Below are 23,272 nucleotides of genomic sequence, written 5' to 3'. Positions count from 1 at the left end.
CTCACATGCAGGGTGAAAGTGAAAGCAAACAAACCCAAGACACCCCTCCCCTTGTCCTCTCACCCACACACTGACCCACCCATCACTTACCAAAGTTTAGGAAGACCAGCTTTGCCTGAATAGCAGGGCAAAGTTTTACTAGAAATGGGATGGCTATGTACACTCCCAGCAACCAGAGTAATAATTTCCTCAATCGAAACCATAATCCGTATCGCCTGTATAAAAGAAAAAAAAATAGAAAGACAGATTTGAATACAGCAGAATTTTTATGAAGCAATTTTCACAATGATCTGCGTGCCTGGTGGTTTTGAAAATCTGGTCATTTACACATTAAACAAAACCTAACTTCAAACAGTTTGTGTAGCCTCAGTTGTTTGAGAGAAGCAGAAGTAACCAAAATACCAGCTGATGACATACAGCTTAGAAAAAGGGAATAGAAACTCCCTACTGATTACATTTTAAAAGACTCTGTAACAAGAGCTTTTCTTCCTGCTAACTTAGCAGATTTCAGAATCAATAGAATGCATATCACATGTTCATCTCCAAAAAGTAACCCAACCATACTTCCATTTAGATCACTATCAGATTTTGTTCAGTTAGATTTTCACATATTTTGAAGAACTGTGTATAATGAGACTGATAAAGTTACACATGATCTCATGTACAGACTGGAGCAGACATTCTGCCTTGTCCAGCTAAAAGGATAAATATATAATAAATTTCATAAACTGCAGCATTATTCTCTAAGAATTGCCCCAACACCGTATCTCTATTTTCTCTTGAGTACTCTTATTAAGAATAAGGTACCAAAAAAAAAAAAATCCTAATCAACAAAAAAAACTAACAAAAAAAAAAAATCAAGTAATACACAGCAGCTAATCAAGCAATATATCTCAAAATTCCCTTTATTGTATCAGAATAACTACCAAATACATGCTCAGATGTGTTCTATATATGCACATATGTTTACATAAAGGCATATGTGTAATGATTTAGTTGACTAACATTTCATGTGCACTGAGGTTTCTCAATCAGCCCTGCAATCAAGAACTAAAATCCATGGGAAGCCTTCAGGCAACACAATTTCTGTTCCTTTTCAGCAGACAGTCTTGAGCAAGAATCATGTTCCATGCCAGTGAGCAAACAGTTCTCAGTGTTGGGAACTGCAGGCAGCTGAAATCAGAGAACAATCTTTCCAAAAGGCATGAAATTATTAATCTCCCATCTGGCAATTCTTGGAGCTGACACACTAAACTTGCTCTAGACTAGAGCTAAGAGGGTTTACCCATTGTCAGCTAGTTGAAATTGTCAAATAGAGAGCCTAAAGGTCTGTTTTTTACACATTTGTGCAAGAAAAATGAATGTACACACAGAACTGGGATGGAAATAGTTTAATTATGTACCAAAATTTTCAAAATCTCAATAGCTTTTGTGGTCCAAAAGCCAAGACTCTCAGGAACACTTTTTCAGCACAGCAAAAATGGAGACATTCCAATCTCCCCCTAAGTTTTTGGCATGATTGCCGAGGTGCTCACAGGGAAGAGGATATCCTCTCATTCATCCAAAACCTGCCTTCACCACACTACTACATGCCTGCAAGTGCCTGTCTGCCTCCTCTCACCCTGGAACCACGTTCTGGACTTCAGAAACACGTACTGCCAAAATTAAAGCCCTTTTCTTCACAAGCTAAAGCACCTGTCATTTTTCAAAGGGGGAAAAATCTATTACTAAGAAACTGTCACCCAGCTGTGGCTGCTACAAACCCACGTTGAAAGGTTCAACAGATTTTTATACTTCCCACTGCAAATTTGACAATGAAGAGGTAAAGAACTCCATCAAGGCTTCCAGTGACATTTCCACACCTCAAGCCCAATTTCCCAAAGTAAGAAAAGCAGAAACAGCAAAGGACTAGCAGAGGAAATTATACAAAATAGGGGCTTTAGAAGAACAGTAGTGAGTACCAAAGCCTCAGACTGACCCACCTATGCCCACAACTTTGGGTAAAAAACCCACACAACATTTGGTTTGGGCTAACCACTGAGCTGATCATTGCTCCCTACTCTCAGATTAAACCCAGCTTTCCACAGCTACCTCTACATCAGCACCTACCACCTTGAATGGATTTGTGGAAGACAAAGGGGGATCACTACAGGATAGCTGACATTTAACTGCTGAGCAACTGAAATGTAACTTAGCTCTCTTCAATGAGAAAAGTGTGTGGTTTTGTTAAAACACTTTGTCTAGTTATCTTTTTTCACTTAGATCTACTCCCATTCATCTCTCCTTATTGGCAAAAAGGGAGTGGTTGAAGCTAAAAGAGGAGGTAACTCATTTTGGAGTGTCCCTGCCTTCAATTGCCTTAAACCAAGACACTCTGTCCTCACATCCTTCCCAGTAACAACCAAAGTACAGGGGAGCAGCCAGGCAGGATGGGGCTTTCCAGCAAGTTTTCCTGCCTGGGGCCTAGATCCTGCAAAAAGAGCCAAAATTCCCAGGGGAATTTTGCATATGCCAGGATTTCTCCTACAGAATAAAAACCCTACTCGCTTAGGAAGACAACAGGAGCAGGTCGTAACTCCTCCAGGCACAACCAGAGCATGCCAAAACAGGGGCTCCCCAGAGATCTGGGTGGCAAAGCACTTCCCACAGCCCAGCCACCAGCTGGAACCAGGAACACAAAGCACTGAGGAGCACATGGCCCAGGTAAGGCTGTCAGAGCTCAGGAATGATTCCAGTTTCTCCTTTTTGGAGACTGAACTGAGGCATCCCTTTCTCTGCTCCCATGCCCCACGTCAGATGCTAATGAGCAACATGACATTTACACCTCATCTCCAGGGAGATGTCTACTTACAATGTAACCAGGGCAAAGCTCCTATCCACCAGACAGCTTTTCTCCTGATAAATCCAAGAATATACGCTGAAGTACAGACATTATGAAATTATCAGGTGAGCAATTTAGCTAAATTAAACTCCTATCGCTTGGTAGAAAAGCTATTTCAGGAAATATGTGCCCTGCAAAAGGAAATTTTGGTGTGCTCAGGCAAAAGCAACATACTTGTCACCATCTTTTCACCAGAAAACTCAGCAGGTCTTAGTTGGAAAATACAAGTGATGTAGAAAATAAGAAGCTGCAAACTGAAGATATTTAAGAATATCAGAAATTGATTTCCTGGAACAATATAAAGCAATGTGTAAAAAACCTCAAAACAACAACACAGAACAACCAATCCCAAGTCAGCTCAAAATAAAATCAAATTCCCAGCATCACATTTTCCCCCCTGCATCACATTTTCCCCTTTTACCAAAGGCTTTTTCCCAGCATCTGGGTTCTGTCCAAACACAGGCAAAACATGAAGTAGTTTTTGCTTCATGCACTTTGCTGAAGTGAATATGGAAAAGCACATTCCCTCTCCAGACTTACTTAAGTCTGACAGAAGGAAGTCTTTCCTGGAAGTGTGACATCAGAAACAGAAGGTTTTCCTCATGGCTTACACCTGGATGAAGGTCCCACATTCACCCAGAACAAGCACATTTTGCCTTTGGGCACAGTGTGAGTATCTGGCTGGCAAGGAGAAGCTGGGGGTCCCCTCGTGACAGCTTCTCCTGAGTGCAGCCCCCTCCTCTCCAGCAAACCTGGGAGGTTTTTCATGAACAATGTCCAACCACCACACTCCTGTGCCATGCCCTGGTGGCATCCAGATTCAGATTAAAATAATTTCTCCTGCAGATCATCTGAATCATTTCTACACCAGGAGTGTTTCCATTAGCATCTCCTGATCAGATGTGCTACCAGGGTGAAAGGGCAGGCCAAGGGTGAAACAAGAGAATAAAACTGATCCCGTCAGAGCTGCAGCAGAGCAAGGACAACATTTATCAGAACCACACACAGGCTGTGCTTGCAGTCCCTAAAGGACCTAGAGACAAATGCACCCACAGCCCACCTGCCCTTTGTGACTGCCTGGGGCAAGAGTGAAACAAAACCCCTGCAGACACCAGAGCATGAGGCTCTGTTTGTTCAGTGAATGCTGTCACTCGGGCTGGCTCTGGAGCCCCTCGTGTCCCCAGCTCTCCAAACCAGCAGAGCTCTCCCAGCAGGAACTCAGAGCACAGGATGTGGAGAGCCAAGAGCTTGATCACGCAAGGTACCTCCTGATCACCAGGTGACAGAAGTGACTTTATGGGTGGTAGAGGAAAAAAACAAAATACATGGCATAACAAGAACATATCCCCCCACTTTCCTAACAGAAACATATTAAAAAACCCAAATCAATACATTTGTTCCCTCAGAGCATAAAATCAGGAGGCAGATAAAGACATGAGCAAAAGATTCAAAAAAATGAGGACCAAAGGAAATTTAAAGGACTGGGGTGATTTTTTGGGGGGTAAACAGAGTTGTATCAAAAACAACCTATTCTACAATTTGGAAACTGCAGCAGAGTCCCAAGGCATAGAGGGGCACAAAGAAACACAAAGAAACAATACAGCAGTCATGCAAAAGCCCACACATCAGGTCCCTGGCTAGCCTTCCAGCTTTCCTTGCTAGCCTTGTTTAGAACAAGTGATGGTTTCTAGCCCAGGTAGGGTCATTAAGAGGACTCATCTTCCTTTTCTGCAGAAAGCCTGGACAGTGGTGCTGCACAGGCCCCCTTGCAGGTCCTGAAGGATCCTCCAACCTCTTTTTCCTCCACCACCTGAGCCACCCAATCCAATTAAGCTTTCATTGTATTTCACTTGTTCCTTCTCAAAAAGTTAAAACAGAAAAAGGAAGAAACCTATCAGCCTCTCAGCTCCTGAATTTGAGTTCACAGGCAGTGTCTCCCCTCTCCATCTGGACTTGGTACCAGCAGCATTTGGACAGCTTGAGCAGCAACACTCAACAATGTCATTTTCCACTATAAGATTAATATGAGTTCTTTACCCTATGGGTTTGCTGCAAAAGCTGCTTTATGTGCAGCTCAATGCAAACTGAAAAGATGCTCAAGTCCAGGGGTTTGCCCTCTCCTGGTTTCTGTGCACAGTGAATAAACCTGCATGGGCAAACAGGCAAACACAACTCATTTTGGGCACTGCTATAGAGAATTCTCAATGAAAGCTGCAGACAACTCTTAATTCTGCTTCACTGTAGGTACTGTATAGAGAAACGGGAGATAGAATTATAGAAAATTCATCCAATCCTGAAAGAGATCTTCCCTGAATCCACGAAAGCCAGTGGAAACAGTAGTATTTGCCAGAACTCTAAGCATCTGAGTGACTGATCCCTCCCTTTGGCACTAAGATCCCTTTAACAGGATGAGTTCTCTGCAAAACAACACAAAGAGAAAAATCAAATCCTCCAAACACATCTTCCTATTCTAGGGATTAAGCAAACATCTGAAAAAGGTCAAATCCCAATCCTGGAAACAAGACACAAATGTAAAGGCATTGCTCTTTCCCCCCCTAATCCAAACTTATTTCATAAAACAACTAAAATATCATGTACAAAAACTGCATGGTAAACTGCATTCTCAGAGAACTTTAGTTTCAACCGGTTCCTGAAAACTTGTGCTCTTGGAAAGATCTGGAAAATAAAAAGAAAATTACCTCTACTAGATTCCTTTGCCATCTCTTACAATAAGTTCCTTAAAATCTTGAACCTTTGCTCTTTCTGAAGAAATATTGTAGTCTCCCTTTCAAAAACTAAACTACAGTAGAGCACTACCCCACCAGAAAGGAGGCTGGGGGTGTACAAGAGGATGGGAGGGGACACAGCTGGAACAGCTGACCCCAGCTGCCCAAAGGGATATTCCAGACCATATGGCATCATGGATCAGCATACACAGCTGGGCAAAGAAGTAGGAAAGGAGGGATGTTCAAAGTGATGGTGCTTGTTTTCCTAAATAATCACTGGATTTCTTAGGAAGACAACTACTAGTCTTAAAATGTGATTATTCCAAGCAGCTGCATGGTGCTGAGTTGACAGCTGGGGCTAAAACACAAGTATCACTTATTCAAAATAATGAAGGTACTCTATTGCACAGAGCCATGCAGAGCATATTTTTATAAGGATAAAGGACTCAGCAATTTTTCAGACATCCAGCAGTGGAATTAATTGTTACTGACACATGCCATATCTGTGAAAGACATGATTTGCTTTTTGATGTTTCAAAAGACAGTCTGATCTTTCAGCTATTGGCATGAGGTAGGAAAGTCCAGGTACCTTATTTGTTCTTTGATAACTTCTATAATTCAAGTACAAATCCATCTGCATGTAAACCCAAGCATTAAGAGATCTGTTGTGTGGAAGCATCAGTCAATTAATACAAGATATACTATTATTCTATGCCATCAAAGGTACAGAAGATGCAACAGGCAAGTTTATACCTGATCCTACTGCTCTCATCACTGTGGCATCTAAAATGTTCATCACTTGACTTAAAATAAGCATTTTAACTCAGGGACTGTTTTAGTCATGTCACAGATACAGGAACAGCAAAGAGGCTACAGGAGATCCCAAGAAGTCACCCAGTCTCTTCTCCTCATCCTAGAAAAGACAGAGTATCTTACACAGCTGTCCACTTAATTCCTCCCACAAACACTTGGCAAAGTGTGACAGCCCACACTTCACAACCTGAGCTGAGCTGAATGGGCTAAAGTTTGCCAGGTTCATGCAACAAATCAGACTGGCTGCATTCTCACTGAACAGTGATTTTTCACAGAAAATAAGAAGGTTACAAGAATACAAAGAAATCTGAATAATTTGCCCACTGGACAGAAACAGAAAAAGCTACCCAAACCTCAAAATCTGGCTAAAGCTGCTAAATGCTTCTATCTGCATCAATGGAAAAGTGGGAGAGAGAGGTGAATAAAACACTAAGCAAACCTTCTTAAATATTTGCCTTAAAAACTAGGATGAAGGAAGGTATTCAAGCCTCCATCAGCAGAGACCCAGCCCCAGAAAAGCTACAGCACTCCATAGTCTGTACCCAGAAGCAAAGATTTGGGATGTTCTGCTGTTTCTCTTTAAATTAAAAGACAAATTAACAGGAATAATTGGCTTAATAAGGTGAGGGAAAGGCAACAAATTTAAAGCCTATGGGTTTTCATTAAAAAATAAGCAAAAAGACAAAAGAAAAGCAAGCTGAGCTTTTTGATAATCTCTTTAAACAAATTCCCCTACTTCACTACCTTGTTCCCCTCTTACAGCCCAGACTCACAGACTGCTTCTGTGCCTCCTTCTGATTAATATCAAGTGGTTAAGTATTAACTTAAAACAGTAAACAGCAAGAAGGAAGCATCTAGCCAGTCAAGAATTTAGCTCTGTCCCTCCAAGAGATATAACTGCAAAGTAAATGAGAGCATCTCAATTAATTTTTTCAGGAGGGGCCGTCAAGCTCCAGCTACTGAGACCCTCATAACCACATTTCATCTTGGAGAAGAAGGAAAGATCAGGGTAGGACCTGAAAGAATCAAGATCCTGATGCATCAAGTGGGGGAAATGTGGCATCAGCACTCAGGGTAAGAGGAAAGCACTGCTGATCAGGTCGATAGCACTGAAATGCCAGCAAAGGTTATGCCAGGACTCAGAGCGCTGCAGGAAAAAAACAAAAACAAGCCCATGAAGGGAGTTTGGAAAGGCAAGTCAGTGTACAGCATTAATGAGCAGAAATAGCAGAGCAGCTTGCAGGTAATGTATGCGTCTTTGTCCATGGAACACGCTTGCAAAGCAGAACAAATTAAGCGAGGCTCTCACAAACATTTAACAGGACAGGGACATGGAACATCAGCACCCCATCACTTCCCAATGCCATGGCTTGGGCTCTCCTCTTCACAACCACTGTCTAAGATGACTACCCTAAATACAGAAATAACACACCTTGTCTGATTAAATCACTATGCATTGGCACATCCTTTGAAGAACAGGAGCTTGGAACATCAGTCTTGATAACAACATTCCAATTGCATGAAATCTACATGTTTCACAGAGCAGGAGACAAGAATGGGCTGAACATTTGGCAACACAGCACCAATTTATTTAAAATATATGCTGACAGCATGGCCTAAGCAGCAACTATGTTATTTCTCAATGTTTGGGTACACCGGTATTAGCATTAGTGTGAACTGCATGTGACAAGATTAACCTGAAAGCTACATTTTAAAAAGGAAGGGGCAGATGCTACTGTCATTTTAAGTATGTAGCAAACAATGAATAATTAAACCCTCAGCAACTGAACAACTGACTTTTGGGACAGAAGAGCAGGCTTGGGGATTAGGGTTTTAAGGTTGTTGACTTTTCCTGAATGCATCTTCTGCAACAGCCGCTTCATTTGTGCCCAAACCTTTCTGGTAGGAGCCCTTGTTTAAATTCTAAGGACATACTTTCTCCAGAGCTCCCCAGCAATGCTGCTGACACTAATCAAGTCTGAAGTCACCCACACTAGATTTTAGTCGAGCTTGGCATTGAGATACAACGGCGGTGGCAAGTACACTCCCTCCACAGTGTTTACCGAATTCTTAAGTTTTTTACTCATTTCACAGCTGACAGCAGGTTTACATTAAAGGCATAGCCCTCTCACTACTCTGTGAGCTGGGGAACACATTAGCTATCTGCTAATGAAAGCAGTAAAAACAGAACATAAACACCAAAACACTGAAACACAACTGGAAGCGCAAAACAGAAGCTTGAGACCAGCCGAGTCTGGCTTTCATTGCAGCAGGAAATTCTCATTTCTCCCAACAATCATACTCACCTTCACGGGGGGAGTACCAAGGTGCACCAGCAGAGGTTCAAGAGCAGAACTAGCTCGGACACATAACGCTCCACCACAGCTCCTAACCTGCATTTAAAGCCATTTGCCTGCTGAATGCATATCATACTTGAGGCAGCACGCAGTAGAGCCAAGCCAATTCCCCCACCACCAATTACCGCTTGTTAACGCGCTGTAAACCCGACAGACCATAGCGTGGGTTAACCTTGCAGCAAGAACAAGAATCCAGGTTCCCTCTTTGTTCTTGTGGATACATGTGAGGGAACAGATCTGTATCTCCAAGCAGCACAACTTTGTAAGCATGAAATAATCTTTTCACATAGCAGTTCTTGTGAGGCAGCCACACAGCCTGAGAATTACCACTAGTAGCAGGCTCTGTGGCTCTGGCTTTCATCTATATCACCTGAGCAAAAGATTCATTGGTGTATTGTAGACATTTTTCCTTCCAAATACATGAAAATGGTCATCTTATACTTTCCAGCTGAAAAAGCTCTACTTTTGCTGGCAGAGATCAGAAGCCATTCCTTAGAAGCCTGAAGAAAAAGAATGTTTTTGTGTTAGCAGTGATACTGCCACCTTTTAGATTCAGAACACATCGTTTGCAATACATTTTGATTACAATAGACCAACTGTTCCCCGCTGGAAGCATACAAGCAAACAAGAACATTAAACAATGCCAAAACATTACATATGCTGACTGTCAGCCCAGCACAGTTACATTCAGCTGGCAGTCACAGTGTCCTCTGTAATTGTGACCCGTTTAAAAAGGGAGGCTTAACAAACAGTGCATGGCCATAAAACAACAGCCATAGCTAAAGAACAGATGTATGAGCAGATATAAAACTGCTGTTGGCCCTGACATACTTTGAACAGGGGGTCATTTTGCATATAGCCAGGCAGATTAATCTGTTTCTGTGTTCATCTGTGCTTTATTCGGGGATTCCAGCTCTAGCTGCTGTCTCGTGGAGGAAAGAATTCCAAAATGACAAAGGCTTAAAAAGATTAAGGACAATTAAAACCAAAGCCATTGCTAACACTACAAAACCTTCAAGAGCCAACCAAAAAACACAAACTCCAAGGTGAAAACCAGGTGTTGGAGTTTTTACTTAACTGCAGGGAAATGAAACAGACCCACAGAATATTCCTAGTTGGAAGGGACCCACAAGGATCATCAAGTCCAACTCCTGAGCAAATGGCCCATAGAGGGACTGAACCCACAACCCTGGTGTCATTAGCACCGTGCTCTGACCAACTGTGCTAAGCAGCACTTGCACATCAGCCTGCCAGAGTTTAAAATGAAATGTGCTCCCTACTCTGGTAGTGAAAGGGGAAAATAATGCTTTTTAAGAGACAGCACAAGGCTATCGGAAACTGAAAGCAAAGGTCAGTCACTGCATTTCTGCTGAATTTGCAAGAACAAGAGAACGGGCTATTTCCAATGACTGTGTGCAATTCACAATTTTCACATTCAGCAGTATAAAACTTGTATTGTCAGCTTTATTCCTGCTTCCTGAAGCTGCTCTGAAACTAATCAAAACTTTACAAAAAGTTAAATCAGACTGCATTAAGGGAGAAAAGAGTGCCAGGCTTCCCTTCCTGAGCATTGTAAGAAGCCTTAACATCTATTCAGTTCTTAAACACCTTGAACACACTTTGCTCCAAAAGCAAGGATGCTGCAGCCTGGAAGCTCTGACTCCAAGTTTCCAGTTTACATCATCCTCATTAGTGCAGGCTCCTCTGTCTCAGAATAGTCACCCCAGGGGAAGCTTTACTGCCCAGGGAAGGGAAACCAGGCTCTGGATAGGTTAAATGCTTTTTCTGTTCTCTGCTCTAAGCTTGCACAATGCCACTGAAGAGTACCCTTCCTAAAGGGTTTCTTCAGTTATTCACATATTCTTCAGTTTATTCATTTGTTCAGTTATGCCACATGAAATCCTTTATTCTGCACACTTTTAGCAAAAAGGGAGATGAGACTTCGCATGACCTTATGGCCCTTATTACTCAACACTAATCTCTTTTTCAAGAGGAATTAACAACCACTTTAAGTGGGTATAAATTGGACAGATAGTTTTGAACATGGGCAGCTGTGGGACTTATCTCGAATGTTTTCAAGTGTTTGCATTTTAGAAGTTAATCTTCTAGTCTAACAATCTTTTCTATTGCTCTATTTCTCAGTAAGAGTTACAATCTTGACATAAATCTGGGTTAAATAAACACTTTGATTTGGAAAGTAAATAGTCATGGTTCCTGTTAGCTCAGTGAATGATCAAGGCACGTGATGGAGTCTAAAATTAGGAAATTCTGTTTGAAAGTTTGAATTGCCTTCAATGAGAAAGAGGCAGATTTCTGAAGCCAAGTGTTGCACTAGTTTCACCAGCTGCTCAGAGAGAAAGAGAGAAGGAAGGAGATGCGTGCCAGCAAGGCAAAAGTCCACAGCCTAGGTGGCAGCCTCACTGTCTGGGTTAGGGATATCCAGGGACACATGACAGCTTACAGAGGTGACTTACCTAGAACAGCTTCACACTCTGCCACCATTCCTGTCCTTGTTACAACCCCTACCCTCTCTCCCCACCATCCTGCCAGCTTTACTTGTGTCCTGGTGACCTTTTCACTATTTGGCCATCTGCTCTGAACTGCTGACTCCCCTATCCATCAACGCTTATCAATCCTCTCCTCCTCCCACGTTTATCAATAGTAACTGATAACCAGCTCATCCTTGGAATGATTGATATACAAAATTGCACACCTTTGAACTCAAGCATCAATCCCACTCTAATTTCCCGGTTGTTTCTCTCTCCATTGAGCCAATTTTCAATAGAGATATCACGCTTTCCATTAGCAGTGCAAGCAATGTCAATAAAACTACAGTACAAAGTCAAGTGCTTTGGAGAAACAATTTTACTGCTGATACTTTGATCAACCAGGCTGTAATCTTGACAAACCTATACATTTTACAGTGTCCTTCCACAGGACAGATCTACTTTCATTAGTGTGTATATATATATATATATATATATATAGCTGTTAAATCTTCTTCCACTGAATTTCAAATTAAGTCTTGCAATTTAAATTGCACTGACTCCACCTCAGGCTAATGGCTTTAAAGTCTCCTAGGTCTCCTGTTACCCTTTTAATACAGCTGAAGCACTTTCTTTTAATCTTCTTGAGGTACTGATTCAGTCACGGCTACATTAACATAGTGCTCTCACATTACATCCTTAGTAAACTTCCCTTGCTTGCAGTCACTCACTCCCCATGCCAGAAGCCAGCTGCTGCTGGAGCTCCAACAACAGGACACAGCACAGCTACCCACTGGGCTCACAAAATCCCAGGTTTTATAGGGGAATTGCTGTAGAATTCACTAATTTCGCATCCTGACATGATTACCAAAATAATCTGACCTGCCCTTCAGGCCTAGGAGGATAAAGCAACTTGGCTGCAGCCTCCTAAGTAGGCACTGCTCCTTTCAAAGGAGCCCAGACTCAGCTGGCAGCACTCTCCAAATACAGCACAAGTCCTGCTGGGGTACACCAGGCCTCTTGAACATACAGCAGAAAGGGGATTCTGGAGAGGAAATTATGTCACCATCATTAGTTTTAATGAAAACACCACAATGTTGTTTTCACCACAAAGAAACGCGTCTACGTTGCATCCTGGAGAAAATCTACAGATTCACTGCAGTGACCTGTGGCTGCATCTGCAGAGAACTTGATTTCTGGCTCAGCAACCACATGCCAGAAAGGTCAGAAGAGAACGTGACAATGCTGAGAAGACCCTGATCTCCACAGGCACCTTCACTCCAGAGATGACTGGGAAGCCCTGCTGGTCCCAGGAGTTACCAAACCCAAGGGAAGTTTAGGTATATCAAACAAGAGAGGCAATTCATACAGCTCCCAAGCAGAAAGTACTGTAAAGTAGTAGCAATTAGCAATACCATGGTAATTATTAATTCAGACATAAGCCATCAAAGCAGAGCAACTGAACCCAGGGGCAAGTATGATGTCAGAAATATGGCACCGCAAGGAAATCAGGAGTTTAAGGAGACCAACACAAAACCAGAGGGCAAACTCTCTTCAGCCTGAACACGCCTGCTTGAGCACAGGGCTCTGTGAGAAGCAGGGGGACTTGAGCAAACTGCTCAGAGACTAAAAGACACAACAGAGCAGATGCAGCAGAAAAAATGCTCTGCTCTATTACAGAAAATCCAGAGAGGCTCATGGGTACTGGATCCAAAGAAAGAAATTTTAGGTCATACAGAGAGACCTGCAGGAGGATGCTGTGAGTCTCAAAGGATGCTTAAGAGAGTAAACCACACCTAGTTAACATCAAAAAAACCTCCAAAGTCAGTGATGAAAATGGTGAATAAAAGATAGGCTGTAACAGTAACACACTGAGGCACACAACTGCTACAGGTCAACACTGTGGCTTCACAAATCTTTAAATCCTAAAAAAAAAAATATTTATGAAATTAAAACAACCCACAATAATAAAACAAATAATTCCCCACATTGCAGGAAATATTGCTATTTCTGCCGAATGACTAATGTGTCATTGAGAAAGAGTGGGGAGAAGATGAGCACAAGGAAAGAGAATTATAATGGCTGGAAAAGATGAGCAAACTGGGAAGATGCTGCAGAGAACAAATACCTACTGGCCCAAATTGGTAACCTGGGAGCAATTCAGAGGCATTCCCCAGCCACAGCTGCCAAAATGGCTGACAATGCACAGGACAAAACAGGAGGCTGAGCTACTGTAATACCATTCAAATAAATAATTTTAAAAAATTTTTAAAAAGGCAGACATACACATGGAAAAAGTTACACAACTCCATTTTTGACATATCTGAGCAAAATATTGTTGTGCATGCTCTTCAAGGGAGCTGAAAAAAAAACCACCAAAAACCAAAAAACAATACAACCAACAACAAAAAAAGAGCCCCACATGCTAAAAAAAGTCCTCACACAAAGGAAACTGTTTTTTCCTATTTTACCCATTGGAGGGACTGTGATTCAACCTGTATTTACTATGAAAGAAAGAACAGGCAAGCAACTGGAAACCATTTCACAGCTCCTTTGTGAACTCTGCTCAAGAAAAACTGAAATAGAGCCAGTTACCCAGTAGGAAGGTGGAATTGGTGAAAAAGCAGCATGATTGATGAAATATCTCTATGCAGGCAGCCTCCTTCCTCTTTTGAAAGCCCTGACAAGTAACTGGTTTAACCTGAAGACAGCAATTAAGAGAGACAATAGCATAAAATTCACTTGAGGAAAAAAAAACCCTTAAATATATTGATGAAAACTTGCAGGAGAACAATTCAAGTATTTGTCATCTCTGCTACAATGGAACAGACTGGAATAATCATAAAAGACTCTGCAAATGCTTCTAAAAAAGTAACATCAGAAGAAAGGAGGCCAGGTCTAGAGATATAAGGATGGGGCACTCAGAGGACAGAGGGGCAGATAACAGAGAAGGCCAAGTTTTCTGTCAGAGGGAAGATCCCACTGGTTAAATCCAAAGAGACATGGGAAGGCACAAAGCACTTCAGCTGCTGGGGCAGGATGGCACCAAGGGTCACCACACATCGCATTTGACACGCTTGAGCACACTCACTGTTCCAGGAAAATTCAGCTGCATCAGAGGGGAAGACACGAGCAGGCTGCTGCACCCTCTTCCCTTCAGCACCTCTCTGCATTTTCATAAAATACCCAGGAAATGCTGTAAAAGCAACCTTCTGCCTCCCAAGAGCAAGCTGCACCGCAACCAACAAGAACAAGGCTGACTACAGTGGAACTGAAACTGCACCAAATTGTAGTGTCAGCCCAAAAACATCCAGCTTGTGGGGTGCACAGGCTGGACAACCAGCAGAAGGGTCCCAAAACTGCCCCTTGCAGGGACTTGTGCCAGCAGCAGGGGGGTCTCCAGCAGCAAAGGGAGCAGGGACAGACAAAAGGACAGTAGCTTCTCCAGCAAGGCAGAGCACAAAAGTATCAAGGAAAAAAGCTCACACACATGGGATTTGAAGCACTTCACTGCTCCACAGCATGGAGAGAGACAAGAACATTTGTAGCAAACAAGTGTTTGTAGGAGAATTGGAGAATGGCAAAATTCACACTTCACCTCTAGTCTGGCTATTGATTGGGATTAAATGAGGATCAGATAACCATGAGGTCACAGAAGTGAAGGGTAACATGCATGTGACCTTTTATCACCAAGATCAGGGTTCAGCAGAAATAAGATAGGAGAATTTGCTCTGGTATCTAATGCCAGTATTAAGCTAATTTGATTTTCTCTGTTCTCTGTACTCCCACATAAAGGTTTTCCACATCTATGGCTGCTCAAACATGTTTCCTCAGAACATCACAGCCACCGACCACAAAAATGAGTCACAGCAAGCACCCAAAACACAATGCTACCCTAATATCAAGCTAGTACTTCCAACACTGTCACCTGGAAAACGCCTCACAACAGAAATATTAGAGGAATGGCCATCCACACAAAACACATATACCAGGAAAAGCAAGCACTGCTTATTATTTATTTACTTCATTATTGCATTTAATAATTTCAGACAAAACAGCTCCTGTAAAAAAAAAATTCATGTACTTTTAAAGGAGCAACTTATAAAGTGCTTAAGTAAACATCATAGTAGATATTACTGCTATCTATGGAAGAAAATGGAAATACCTATATTTGTACATTTCTCGTTGTAAACCACTTAAGAAAAGCCACACCGACTGCACTACGCACTGGCCAAAGCCACATAAATGTTATTTATCAGATATCCATCTCCATTACAGTTTGAAGCACACGCACACACTTTTTGGTTGCCACTCAAAATGCACAGCCACCTCTTTAGAATGAGTTTCAGCTCCTGGATGAATGAGCACATTGTGATGGTACGACCGAACAAAAACTGAGGGGCAAACACAGTGCTGGTAAAATTCAAAAATACTGCCGTAAGAACAAACTGCTGCCGGTAGTAATCCAGCACTGTATTCCACAAACATCACCCAGGGTGCTATTTAGCCTTTGCTGAGGAGGGAAAGCTGTGCTGGAGAAGGGCACACAGCAGCCCTGCTGCTGCTCCACAGCCTGCAGGTCAGTGCTGCAGTTCCAGACACAGCTGCCTCTGCAGCCCCCCCGGCCGCGCTCCTGACCCATGGAATATGCCACATGATCAGCCCTTGGCTGCAGAGCTACGCAGCCACTCCACTCTGCCGGGGATTGGTTTGCCTTCCTAGCCAGTGGCTTGTATCATTTACAAATAAGAGATGGAAACCCACAGGATGAAGCCAAAGCTATGTGCTGCTTCTGCTTCCCCAAGCCTGCAGAGGCTAAAGAACAGCGGCACGGAATGCAGACAGCCCAGCTTCCCCTCTAACACAGCACTCATGTGTTGATTTTAACTATTTCATCAAGGAGAAAGCTAAGAATAGTCTGCTGTGGTACAAATCTCCAATTTCAGATATTATGCCACCTCCACCACCCAAGAAACCTTGCAGCTGAATTTTCACCTTACAGCTTTGGCAAGCTGGGGAGTAAAACTGATGTAGCCCATTGAAAACAGCAATCAAACACTACTCTTATTTCCAGCCCTATAAGGAATGCTGCAATAACAGCATGACCTTGCATATTAAAATATGATGATCTAGATGGTGTAACAGCAACTTGTTGGCCACATAACTGACCACAGCCAGGGTAACTGCCCTGGGGAGGTCACTGCATGCATACCCCCATGTTCTTCCTTAAACACTCCCTGCTGTCCACCAAAGCAGGGATATGGAGCTAAAAGACTGTCTGGCCTGACTCAGGGTGACTGGTCTGGACAAGAACCTTATCTCTGGGCATCATACCTTCTTCTGCCTGGACCTCCCCTTCCTGCACGCTCAGATTCAGCAGTATGTTTGTTATCCCATAAAAAGCACTGCTGGAAGGTACTGGCAGACACAGACACTTTGCCTGCAAACCACTGTCTGAAGGCTCACAAGGTGAGACAGTCAGAGAAGGTCCACTGAAAGTCAGTAAGAAAGGCAGACAACACAGGACAGCATGAAAGAAAAAAATCCATCACAGAAATACAGGTATTTCAAAATGTGGAAAAGGAAAAGCCAGCTTCAAACAAGATTTTCCTACAATGTCACGAGTTTGAGAAACACTGCTGTGTGGAATACAGTACCTGACCCAAAAAGAACAGGGGGAGGTGGGGGGCAGAAAGCAGGGAGGAAGGGCCAGAATCCATGTAGGACTTCAGGAATTTCTGAAACAGGCTTCAAAAGCGGAACATGGAGAAAACCCAGGAAAGCTTGACTGCTGACCATTTTCAAATGTGTAAATGGAGAAATAAAAGCGAGAATATTTTTCGCAGACAGGATGTGCTTTCCCTATTTTTAGCCTGGCCCTCCCAATACAGCTGTGCTGTGTCTGGGATCCACAAAGCACCTGCCTGCCAGACCAAGCCAACAGCCTGCACTCAGTGCTCTTAGGGCTTCCTCAATGCTCACCACCGACTGAGCATTTCCATTTGAGTAGAAGGTGCTTGAGTGCCATTCATAATGCTGAAGAAGCCAGCAAGCCATCATTCGAGTGCCACTGGTCTAGGAGACATCCACTTGGACAAAGAGAATAGATGTGCCAAATTTCAAAATGTTATAAAAGCAGAGCACTGTCGCAGTTTGATCCACTGCACAGTCATGGAAACTGAGAGATCAACTCAGCGCCATTTTCAATTACCAAAAGCTTGTCATAACATGTACAGAGCAGTGACAGCATCCCAAAGGTTTACCTCCAGGGCACAAAATTAAATAGCTATTACCCAATATGAGAAATCATATTTTAAAGCCTCTGTCTTTGAACATGACAAGTATCCACAGGCTCTTTTCAAATGCTAATTTTGTCTATGAGAACAGAAAAAAAATCCTCAGAAAATTTAGCAGAGAAACATCCACAATAGCTCATTTACTAGAAATGCACTGATAAGCACCTTTTTTTTTTTTTTAAATTTGGCTGATGTATTGCTGAAGCACAGCAATTCGGTTTCAGCTACCCAAACCACACAGCTATTTTACACATTCTTCACACTTCCAAAACACAAAGAACACCACCATACTGGTTTAGGGGAAACTAAAAGCTTGCATCTTGACTCGCAGCTGCAGAGGGCCAGGGAGGCAAGTCTCCATCGTGTATAGCATCCCTCCAAAATCTAGCACGACGAAGGGCCCAGGTGATAAGCACCTTCTATTACAGTCTTTTTAGAAAGGTACACAACCATTTCCCCACTATAAATATGCACGGAACGTTTAAAACGTTAGCATACCTGGCAAAAAGCCACGGCTAAACTCCCTCCAACAGCCACGCGTGCCAGCTTCTCCTACTGACCCCTAAATCTGATTCATTTAGGGCACAGAGATCACTTTGACAGCCACCAGCTCCTTCCCAAACCCGCAGACATCCTACCTGCAGGGCCCTGCTGCTCCACATACGCTCTCTGATGGAAGGATTTCGTGATAGCCTTTTTTTCCTTTTTTTCCGGGAGAACTGCCTGCTCCACGGGGTGCTGGAGGCGGCGGCGCCCAGGTACGAACACCAAGCCGCTCCCATCCTTGGCCGGTCCCGCTACCGCCCCGCTCTCCGAGCACTCCTTTGCCCCGACAACGGAAGGCAGCGCGGGGCCGGCACCTGCCCTCCTGGCACACAGGGAAACCAGGGAAAGCCAGGGAAAATCCGGGGAAGCGGGGCTGAGCCGGGCAACATCCCGGGCCCGCGTACCTGTCCGTCCCGCGGGCTCCTCGGCCCTTCCCCTCTGCTCGCAAAGCCCAGCCCCGCCGCCGTCCCGCTCCCCGGCAGGCTCCCGGTGCCCCCGAGACGGTGACACAGGGATAACAAAGCCCGGCGGAGCGACGGCGGCGCTCACCTGCCCAGCGGTCGCTTCATGCCCTCGGCGGCGGCGGAGGCAGGCAGGCGCAGGCTTCGCCTCAGGCTACAGCCCTTGTCGAGGGGCCCGGGCGCGGCGGAGGCGGCGGCGGCGCGCTCATGCTCCACCGTGACCGACTCGTTGCGTTTCCTCATGCCGGGGCGGGGGCGGCAGCGGCGGCGGCGGAGACGGCGGCAGCGGAGCGGGGCCGCGCTCACTCGCCGCGCGCCCTGCCCGGCACTACCCGGCCGCCCCTCCACCGCCCCCGCCAATCCCCGCCTCGGAGCGGCAGCGGCGCCATCTCTACTGCGGGCACGAGCCCGGCCGCCATTTCGCTGTGGGCCGGGGCGGGCCCGCGGTACCGGGGGCGGCGCCGCTGAGGGCGGGAGCTCTGCGGGCCCGTGACAGAGCCGTGAGAGAGCGCCCCGCCTGGTCCGGTGGGGCCGTGAGACCAGGGTCTGGCGGCCATACGCCCCTGGGCACGGAGATACGGCACGGCTGGTTCAGGGATGTGGGGAGAGTCAGAGCCCCGCTGCTGATAGACTCGGCAGTGGAACGGGGACAGGGAGGAGGCTCTGGGATGGCACAGAAGTGCTATGATACCACTGGAAAGCACATCCTCACTTGACTTCTGCCTAAAGAGGCACCACACAGGCAAGGCAAGGAAGGTACAGAGCTTCCCTGGCTCTGTGCGGATGCTGCAAGGTGTGGAATATGTCAAATTTTTCTTAAAAAAGCAAGTCTTAGATGTTTGATCTTCCTATACTTTTAAGCCTAGTCAGCAAGAAAGCTGATTTTTCATGTGTTAGAAAAATTAACTGCCTTGTTAAAGTTTAGGTCTTGAGGTGCTTCAGTGATCTCAGATCTAGGGAGGCATTAACAAAAATTTGGGAAAAGGACACCCGCTTATAGTGGACACAATTTATGGGCCACAAAGACACCTGGTAGAACTCCCAAAGGAAGTATGAAATTAATAAAGCCAACTTAGCAATTGTCCTGTAATCAACTGCAACTGGGTAAAATGTAATTCTGTCAGGGAATTACATCTGTGGCCATCACGAGGCTAAGAAAGACACAGATCCATAAGAAGAGAAAGAGTGGGTGTGCAAAATAATTAGCATGAGAAGCATTTCTTCTGAATTGTTGCCGAGTGATCCTGTACCCCAGATTCCAGAGAAATGCATAAATTAAATAATCCCAGAAGGTACTGAACCAAGAAGGAGGAAGCAATTATTAAAATACCAGCCTGTACTATCCAGCAGTCACAGATAACTAGCAGAAAGCAATGTGTAATTAAGTGATATGTGTTTTATCTTTTTTCCACAAGCTTCTCCTAACATTTAGATTTTTAGAAATTTTGTCTTGATAAGATAATAATTGTGAAAATTTTCAGCCAGGCTTTCAAAACGACTGGTTGTACTTTTGCATGCTTTGAGCAGCAAAGGGCTGTGTTCTTGTCCATTTGATTTTGTTCCATTTTCTAGGTCTCATTGGGAAGACTGAGTTCTGCAACTGAGCATTGTCAGGAGCTTTGTCTGGTGACAACACCATGAGTGGTGGCCACTCCAAAAGCAAAGGCTGTATGGGGCTTGGGAGTGACATTGTAGTGCTGTGAGGAGGGAATTGCAAGCTGCTCCACAGGCTTTGAAACAAGGGGAATAGACTCAGCTGTCATAAATCCTCTTCAATGCCCCAAAGTGAAGATTACTACTGGGGACCACTAAGGAAAATTACTTACAAGTCAGTCTTTTTGGGGTGAGTCTTAATACCAGATGGCTTTTTCTCTGTGCTAGAAAGAAACAAGCATTTTCTTGTGGAGCCCTTGATCTAACCTCAGCATATCTAAATGCTTCCCTTCCTTAATTACATAGGTGTATAAACAGGTGCTTGCTTGGTCTCTCTCATCATAGAAGATATTTAAGATTAAGGAATCACTAGGTTTTTGGGGTGGTTTTTTTTTGGGGGGGGTTGGGGTTTTTTTTTGGTTTGGTTTTTTGTTTCTTTTTGGTTTTTTTTTTTTTTTTTTTTTTCTTTTGTTTGTTTTTTGTTTTTTGGGGATTTTTTGTGGGTTTTTTTTTTTGGTTTGGTTTGGTTTTTTGTTTGTTTGTTTGGGGTTTTTTTGTTTTGTTGTTTTTTTTTTTTGTGTGATGTCCTCTGTGCTGCTGGTACACAGAATATTGAATTGTAGAACCATACGATCATTAGGGTTGGAAAAGACCCTCAGGATCACTGAGTCCAACCACTAGCTCAGCATCTCCATGTTCACCATGTCCCCAGATGCCACGTTTAGACATTCTTTGAACATTTCCAGGATAGTGACTCCACCCTGGGCAGTCCATTCCAGAGCCTGACCCTTTCAGTGATGAATTTTTCCTACTTTAAACCTCCCCTAGGAAAATGGCACTTGAGGCTCTTACCTGTTGTCCTATCACTTGTGACCTGGGAGAAGAGGCCAACCCCCACCTCACTATAATCTCATTTCAGGAATATGTAGAGAGCAGCAAGATCTCCCCTGAGCCTCCTTTTCTCCAGGATGAAGAGTTTATAGGAACCCCTTGCAGCACTCCAGTTGTGTGAGTCATCCCACCAGTATGGAGAAGTTCTTCCATTTGGGATCAGTACTTGCCCTTCTGATCTGTTGAAAGAGAGTAGTGGGCCTTTCTGTGAGTTATCCTCAGAAATTACCACACACACACACCAGAAATCAATGCACTAGATCCATTCTGAATTCCAAATTAACCCCCATGGTGGAATTCCAAATTAACCTCCATGGTGGAATTCTGGTTAACTTGAGAGATAGTTGAGGCAATAGTCCACTACAAACCTTACTTCTGCTGCTGTTATAAGCAACCCAGGGTGAAATTCTGCCATCTGTGGTCAACAAATATTGTATCTGAACAATGCAAAACAGCTGAGGAAATGTGCTGACACAGGATTTCTTACCAGGAACTTCATGTAGTTCTACAAAACATGTACAGGAAGAACAGGAAAATCAAGTCAGAGTAAAGGTTGGGAAAGAATTTGGGATTTCTTAGCTCAAGGCATGAACAAAGATTACAAGAGAGCATTAGTAGAAACTATTGCTATGGGCAAGGACGCATTCCAAAGAGTCTCTGTATGTGTGGAGTGATCCCAAAGAGGTCTGGAGACAGACCATGGGGCGAGGATACAGCCTGCTGGACTACACCAGTGTCAAGCTCCTTCCTATCCTGTATTCTTCAGAGGCAGTTGCACCTGGATTTACCAGTCTGATCTGGAGATGAAGAAGACTGATGGAAAGCAAAGGACAGCAAATGAACATTGATCCTAAGTAACACTTTCAAGAGAAGGAATCAAAGCTGTGTTTGGCTGTGGATGAGCTCAAACAAATCTCAAAGGACAGAAACCAGAGCAGGAGATACTGAAGGGACCTGGAAAGACCAGGAGAAAGTTCTGCTTAGGAAACCACTGTGAGAAAAGTCTCTGGAGAGCACAAGGATATTCAAAGCAGCAGAGAAATCAGAAAAGGGGCAGAGCCATCTTCTTTGAAATGGTACTTGAAAGGGGAATGAAAGCCAAGGAGAGGTGAATTGAGGCAGAGCAGACATTGCAATGTGCTGCTGAAGGCAGGCTCTGGAAATGCAGAGAGACCTGCTAGGACAGCTTTCATCTGCTTGCCCAAATGTCTCCTAGCTGGACCATGTAGAGAAAATTATGCAGAGTTCAGATGGAAGATGGAGCCATCCTTTCATGCTGAATGCATCCTTCCTGAAGGCAGGAGAATCCACATGCCTCCCTATCCCAAGCTGCTCCCAGCTCCCCACCTTGCAGTCCTAGGTCAGGGGCTGACTTTGTGGCAAGACAGGACGGCTGGGTCTGGCACAGCAGGTGCTGCAGGCTGGTGGCATAACAAGGCTTGTAGCCCCAGAGCGGGGTGCAGAAGATGACCTCAGGACTCCATGTGTTTGCCAGGAAGAGGTCACAGGGCTTCTCCTGCCGGATATCAGTACGTGCAGAAGTATAGGATTGGCAGAAGCTCTGGCTCAGTGCTGCCTTGGTGGGCAATCCCTGATGTTCGAGACCTCGAGGGACTCCCCACTGGCATTCTGCAGTACCACCCTTCTGGAAAATCTGGAGATGGGGACCCTCATGTTTTCCTCACTGTCCAGGAAAATGTTTTCCAGGTTTAACCCTCTGCAGAGAATAGGCACCATGTGCTGTGGGCAGGCAGGGGCAGATGGAAGGTGTGGGGCAGGAGAGGTCAGGAGGCAAGGAAGGAGCTGTGGGTAAATGAGGAGAGGGGAGGAGAGCCTGGACTGGTAAGCAGTGGTGTGGAGGGAGAATAAATAGGTAAGGGTGCGGTGCAGCAGTCAGAGATGTGGAGATGAAGAGGGGCTTCCAGGAAGTCCTTCACTACCTGGGCTGGGGAACACGATTCCCCAGCTGGGAGCATCCCTGCTCTAGGATGCTCCCCGATGGGGCCGGCTCCACGAGGAGATAATGAATTTTTCCTATTGAGCCTTGGCTCAGCGGGATGAGACCTTCGGGATCCGGGGACACACGGGCTTGGCATGGGACGGCCCTGCCCCCCGCTGGCTCCCCTTTGCCTTGCACCCCCATCCCCTTTGCCCACCGCTGC

At 44.5% G+C, this 23,272-nt stretch overlaps 1 protein-coding gene across 1 annotated transcript in view; it reads right to left on the bottom strand.

The window, feature by feature from the left end:
* The window catches only part of ABHD12 (abhydrolase domain containing 12, lysophospholipase), a 36,204-nt gene extending 17,306 nt beyond the window's left edge, over positions 1-18,898 (bottom strand). The window contains exons 1-2 of the mRNA XM_041424070.1: positions 18,655-18,898; positions 91-215 (exon numbers count right to left, since the gene is read on the bottom strand). Coding sequence (XP_041280004.1) covers positions 91-215; positions 18,655-18,809 — 280 coding nt within the window. The 5' untranslated portion in view covers positions 18,810-18,898. The remainder of the gene's footprint in view (positions 1-90; positions 216-18,654) is intronic.
* Between the last annotated feature and the right edge of the window lie 4,374 nt (positions 18,899-23,272).

The sequence above is a fragment of the Onychostruthus taczanowskii genome, unplaced genomic scaffold (assembly GCF_017590055.1).
Source record: "Onychostruthus taczanowskii isolate IOZ18803 unplaced genomic scaffold, ASM1759005v1 scaffold80, whole genome shotgun sequence".
Taxonomy (NCBI): domain Eukaryota; kingdom Metazoa; phylum Chordata; class Aves; order Passeriformes; family Passeridae; genus Onychostruthus; species Onychostruthus taczanowskii.
Note: the sequence above shows the minus strand (reverse complement) of the source record. Positions and strands in the feature narration are given on the sequence as shown.